This window comes from Ambystoma mexicanum, chromosome 10 (genome assembly GCF_040938575.1).
Source record: "Ambystoma mexicanum isolate Mex_15411 chromosome 10, UKY_AmexF1_1, whole genome shotgun sequence".
Classification (NCBI taxonomy): Eukaryota; Metazoa; Chordata; class Amphibia; order Caudata; family Ambystomatidae; genus Ambystoma; species Ambystoma mexicanum.
The window spans coordinates 1,694,300,877-1,694,307,107 of NC_090932.1; the positions used below are offsets into that span (position 1 = coordinate 1,694,300,877).

At 54.6% G+C, this 6,231-nt stretch overlaps 1 protein-coding gene across 1 annotated transcript; it reads right to left on the reverse strand.

Moving 5' to 3' along the window:
• Window positions 1-5,470: 5,470 nt before the first annotated feature.
• On the reverse strand, window positions 5,471-6,022 carry LOC138493105 (uncharacterized). Its single transcript, XM_069620317.1, has one exon. It carries the CDS (start codon window positions 6,020-6,022, stop codon window positions 5,471-5,473), a length of 552 nt encoding a protein of 183 aa, XP_069476418.1.
• Window positions 6,023-6,231: the final 209 nt, after the last annotated feature.

The following is a 6,231-nucleotide window of genomic DNA, read 5'->3' on the forward strand; positions in this document are numbered from 1 at the left end:
ATGGGGAGCAGAGGCACATGGTGATGAGCTGCTTGATGGGGAGCTGGGGGCATAGATTGATGAGCTGCTTGATGGGGAGCTGGGACACATGCTGATGAGCTGCTTGGTGGAGAGCTGGGCACATGCTGATAAGCTGTTTGATGGGGAGCTTTGGAACAGGCTGATGAGCTGCTTGATGGGGAACTTGGGCACAGGCTGATTGGCTGCTTGATTGGGAGCAGGGCACATGCTGAAGAGCTGTTTGATGGGGAGCTGTGGAACAGGCTGATGAGCTGCTTGGTGGGGAGCTGTGGCACAGGCTGATGAGCTGCTTGATGGGGAGCTGGGTAAGAGGCTGATTAGCTGCTTGATGGGGAGCTGGGGCACATGCTGATGAGCTGCTTGATGGGGATCTGGGGAACAGGCTGATGAGCTGCTTGATGGGGAGCTGGGGAACAGGCTGATGAATTCCTTGAAGGGGAGCTGGGGAATAGGCTGATGAGCTGCTTCAAGGGGAGCTGGGCACAGACTGATGAGCCGCTTGATGGGGAACTAGGGGACAGGCTGATCAGCTGCTTGGTGGGGAGCTGGGGCACAGGCTCATGGCCTTCGTGATCGGGAACTGGGGCACATGCTGATCAGCTGCTTGATGGGGAGCTGGTGCACAGGCCGATGAGCTGCTTGATGGGGAGCTGGGTACAGTCTTATCAGCTGCTTAATGGGAGACTGGGTCACAGGCTGATCAGCTGCTTGATGGGGAACTGGGGAAAGGCTGATCATCTGATTGATGGGGACCTGGGCGACAGGATGAGCAATTGATTCTTAATGGGTAGTTGGGGCACAGGCTGATAAGCTGCTTGATAGGGAGCAAGAGAACAGGCTGATGAGCTGCTTGATGGGGAGCTGGGTCACAGACTGATGAGCTGCTTGATGGGGATCTGGGGCACAGGCTGATCATCTGATTGATGGGGAGCTGGGGAACAGGCTGATGAGCTGCTTGGTTGGGAGCTGGGGAACATGCTGATGTGCTGCTTGATGGGGAGCTGGGGAACAGACTCATCATCTGATTGATGGGGAGCTGGGGAACAGGATGATCAGCTGCTTGATGGGAGGCTGGGGAACAGGTTGATGAGCTGGTTGACTGGGAGCTGGGGAGCAGGCTGATGAGCTGCTTGTTGGGGAGCTGGGACACAGACTGATGAGCTACTTGATGGGGATAAGGGGAACAGCCTAATGAGCTGCTTGATGGTCATCTGGGGAACAGTCTGTTGAGCTGCTTGATGGGGAGCTGGGAAACAGGCTGATGAGCTTCTTGGCGGGTAGCTGGAACACATGCTGATGAGCTGCTTGATGGAGAGTTGGGCACATGCTGATGAGCTGCTTGATGCGGAGCTGGTCACATGCTGATGAGCTGCTTGATGGGGAGTTGGGCACATTCTGATTAGCAGCTTGATGGGGAGCTGGGGAACAGGCTGATTAGCTGCTTGATGGGGAGCTGGGGAACAGGCTGATGAGCTCCTTGATGGCGAGCAGGGGAAGAGCAGGGGAACAGGCTGATTAGCTGCTTGATGGGAAGCTGGGGCAAAGGCTGGTCAGCTGCTTGATGGGGATCTGGGGCACATGCTGATGTGCTGCTTGGTGGGGAGCTGGGCACATGCTGAGTAGCTGCTTGATGGGGAGCTGGGGCACAGACTGATGAGCTGCTTGATGGGGATCTGGGCAACAGGCTGATCAGCTGCCTGATTGGGATCTGGGGAACAAGCTGATGAGCTGCTTGGTGTGGACCTGGGGGACAGGCCAATGAGCTGCTTGATGGGGATCTGGGAAACAGGCTGATGAGCTGCTTGATGGGGAGCTGAGGAACAGGCTTATCAGCTGCTTGATGGGGATCTCGGGAACAGGCTGATGAGCTGCTTGATGGGGAGCTGGGGCACAGGATGATCAGCTGCTTGATGGTGAGCTGGGAAACAGGCTGAGGAGCTGCTTGATGGGGAGCTGGGTACAGGCTGATCAACTGCTTGATGGGGAGGTGGGACACAGGCTGATCATCTGCTTGATGGGGATCTGGGGGACATGTTGATGAGCTGCTTGGTGGGGAGCTGGGCACATTGTGATGAGTTGCTTGATGGGGAGCTGGGACACAGGCCGATAAGATACTTGATGGGGAGCTGGAGCACAGGCCGATAAGCTGCTGGATGGGGAGCTGGGGAACAGGCTGATCAGCTGCTTGATGGGGAGCTGGCGACCAGGCTGATCAGCTGCTTGATGGGGAGCTGGAGCACAGGCCGATAAGCTGCTTGATGGGGAGCGGGGGAACAGGCTGATCAGCTGCTTGATGGGGAGTTGGGGAACACACCGATGAGCCGCTTGGTGGGGAGCTGGGGAACAGGCTGATCAGCTGCTTGATGGGGAACTGGGGAACACACCGATGAGCCGCTTGTTGGGGAGCTGGGGAACAGGCGGATCAGCTGCTTGATGGGAGCTGGCCACATGCTGATCAGCTGCTTGATGGGGATCTGGGGCACATGCTGATTCGCTGCTTGATGGGGAACTGGGGAACAGGCTGATGAGTTGCTTGGTGGGGAGCTGGGGAACAGGCTGATCAGCTGCTTGATGGGGAGCTGGGGAACAGGCTGATGAGCTCCTTGATGGGGGAGCTGGGGAACAGGCTGATCAGCTGATTGATGGGGAGCTGGGGAACATGCTGATGAGCTCCTTGATGGGGAGCTGAGGAACAGGCTGATCAGCTGATTGATGGGGAGCAATTGAACAGGCTGATGAGCTGCTTGATGGGGAGCTGGGGAACAGGCTGATCAGCTGCTTGATGGGGAGCTGGGGCACAGGCCGATGAGCTGCTTGATGGGAGCTGGGCACATACTGATCAGCTGCTTGATGGGGAGTTGGGGAACATGCTGAGAGCTGCTTGGTGTGGAACTGGCCACATGCTGATGAGCTGCTTGATGGGGAGCTGGGGCACAGGGTGACGAGCTGCTTGATGGGGAGCTGGGGCAAAGACTGATGAGCTGTTTCATGTGGAGCTGGGACACATGCTGATGAGCTACTTGATGGGGAGCTGGGGCACAGGGTGACGAGCTGCTTGATGGGGAGCTGGGCACAGACTGATGAGCTGTTTCATGTGGAGCTGGGACACATGCTGATGAGCTGCTTGGTGGGGAGCTGGGCACATGCTGATCAGCTGCTTGATTGGGAGCTGGGTACAGTCTGAGCAGCTGCTTGATGGGGATCTGTGTGATGCTTTAAATGCATCGGAGGGACAGGGCCTCCGTATCCTTGTATTTTACTGCTTTTTATTGTGTGTTCTGTTGTGTTTTCCGTGCAGGAGTTCATGTGGGACTCCTGGTGGTGCAGCTCTCTATCTTGGTTTGGTGAACAGATGCATGGGATACCCTTATGGCACCCATGGGTAGGGGTGCAAACCTGTGCACCTAGTGTATGTTTTTGGGCACCTGTGTGTGACCCACAGAGCAGGGTACGGGCTGGTGGCAGCTCCGTGCTGAAATGCATGGTGCCCTGAGTGTCCTCCATTTTGGGATGCCCAGGCCCTGTCATTTGGAATCAGTAGATTCTGGATGGAGACAAAATGGCCCCCATGGCCTATTGCCTTCCATCACCTGTTACCTTGATCTTCCCGAAGTCCCGGGAAGCCCTGCCTGTGTCCATTCCCCCTGAGTGGCTGTTGGGTGGAAGTTCCCTATATGGTAGTGTGGGGAAGTACTGACCAGACTGGCTGTAGCCTTCTCAATGACCTTTTCTTGTGAGTACTCCTGTGGGTGGAACCTGGGTGAATGGAGTGTGTGAGGAATACGCATTCTGTGTTGTGGGTGTCTAGTATCTGGTGTTTGACACAATGACTGAGACAGCTTTGCCCGAAACCGGTATGAATGCAGTGTGAGTAATGAATGGCTGGGTACTTGTTCCAAAACACGTTACTTGTTGTGAGTGTCTGGAGAGAAGTGAATGCCTTGAATGCACCGTGTGCCTGATTGGCAGCATGCCGGCCTGAATGCCCGTAGTCATGATTGGATGCTTGAGTGTGGCCCAGCGGAATGAATGGGAGATGAACATTATATCTGGGGACCTCTCACTTCTAGGAATCGTGTTCAGAAGCTGCAGTCCACTACGATGAGTAACTGGAGTAACTGAAGCCTGACCTTGAAGCCCTGCTGGATGAGAATAATTGCTGTAGCTCTCCTTCACAATCTGAAAGCTGCTGAGCCTCCAAGGACTGACCCAGAGAGGACCTGGTAAGACGCCCTCTTCCCGAGCTACGAGGGACCATCGTGCACCAGCAGATCTTTGCCAAAGCTCCCTGGTAGACATACATTCGACAGGCTGCCGACCCGAGAAAGAGACCTCCGCAGAAGTGCCTGGACTGTTGTCTGCCACTGTTGCCGACTGCTGTCACCGACTGGAGCCGCTGTTCTCCTCTTTGCCTAAGAACTTACTTGATCCAAGGACACTATCGTCCGCATCGTTTCCGCTGTATCCTGCTGGAGAAGGCCTGACCGTCGATGCGCCGAGGAGCATCCGCCGGTGGGTTTCCTGCCACCCAAAGACCACAGAGACGCCGACGACTCGACGCATTTGCTGGGCCACAGTTCTTCCAACTCTTTGCGGTCCAGAACTATCGACATTGAGGTGCCCTGCATGCCTCTTCCTTGCAGGACGTTTACGCTTCCCCATCAACGAGCACTGCTAGGACCGAAGCTGCCACTTCACTGTCGTAGCTCAGCCTGTACTCCGTCAGACGTTCGCCGACCCGTGACTCCTGCCTTAAAGGGAGGGCACTCAAGAAGGGCCATCAATTCCCTTACGAGGAACGCTACAACACCCGGTACTTTGGAATTGCAGAACAATTGGGAAGACTAGTTTGAACAATATATGGACTGGGCTTGTATCTTTATTCTACCGGTTGTCTAGGTGGGGGGATCTCCACACAGAGCCACAGAGCTGTGTTTAACGGTAGTGACCAGTATTCTGCCAATTGTTCAACCGTCTTGCTTTCCTTCCTCTCTCTACTGCTGGTTTCCTCTTTATTGATCTGTGTGACATTTTGACAGTATAGTTGATGCACTTTAATGAGATCTGATAATATTTGTGGTACCACTGTAGAACTGTATATATTTACCATTGTTGATTTTCTGAGCACAAAGTGAGTTATTGTGATAGTGTACATAACCTTGAATATTAATTATATAAAGACTGTGTTCTAACTGATCCAGTGTGCGGACATTTCTTTGTGGGTGCTTGGGAGCTACACTGTACTTAAGAAGCAGCCTGCATCACCTCCTGAGAAGCTAGGCCTTGATTGCTCGGCTACGTTACCAATAATAGAGAATCTTGGCTGGGGTACTCTGTGCCTCTCTTCTATCATAAAGAGAGCAGAAGTACAGACACCTCCCTTCGGCGTCTTTACAATCAGGGGCACAGGCTGATCAGCTGCTTGATGGGGAGCTGGGGAACAGGCTGATTAGCTGCTTGATTGGGAGCAGGGCACATGCTGATGAGCTGTTTGATGGGGAGCTGTGGAACAAGCTGATGAGCTGCTTGATAGGAAGCTGTGGAACAGGCTGATGAGCTGCTTGGTGGGGAGCATGGGAACAGGCTGATGAGCTGCTTGATGGGGAGCTGGGTACATGCTGATCAGCTGCTTGATGGAGAACTGGAGAACAGGCTGATGAGCTGCTTGAAGGGGAGCTGGGGCACAGGCTGATGAGCTGCTTGGTGGGGAGCTGGGGAACAGGCTGATTAGCTGCTTGATGGGGGGCTGGGACACATGCTGATCAGCTGCTTGATGGGGATCTGGGGAACAGGCTGATGAGCTGCTTGATGGGGAACTGGACACATGCTGATGAGCTGCTTGATGGGGAGCAGAGGCACATGGTGATGAGCTGCTTGATGGGGAGCTGGGGGCATAGATTGATGAGCTGCTTGTTGGGGATTTGGGGAACATGCTGATGAGCTGCTTGATGGGGAGCAGAGGCACATGGTGATGAGCTGCTTGATGGGGAGCTGGGGGCATAGATTGATGAGCTGCTTGTTGGGGATCTGGGGAACATGCTGATGAGCTGCTTGGTGGGGAGCTGGGCACATGCTGATAAGCTGCTTCATGGGGATCTGGGGCACAGGCTGATCAGCTGCATGATGGGGAGCTGGAGAACAGGCTGATTAGCTGCTTGATTGGGAGCAGGGCACATGCTGATGAGCTGTTTGATGGGGAGCTGTGGAACA

Coding starts and splice junctions, on each gene's coding strand:
- LOC138493105 (XM_069620317.1), bottom strand. CDS start 6,022: ATGCCCCCAGCTCCCCATCAAGCAGCTCATCACCATGTGCCTCTGCTC.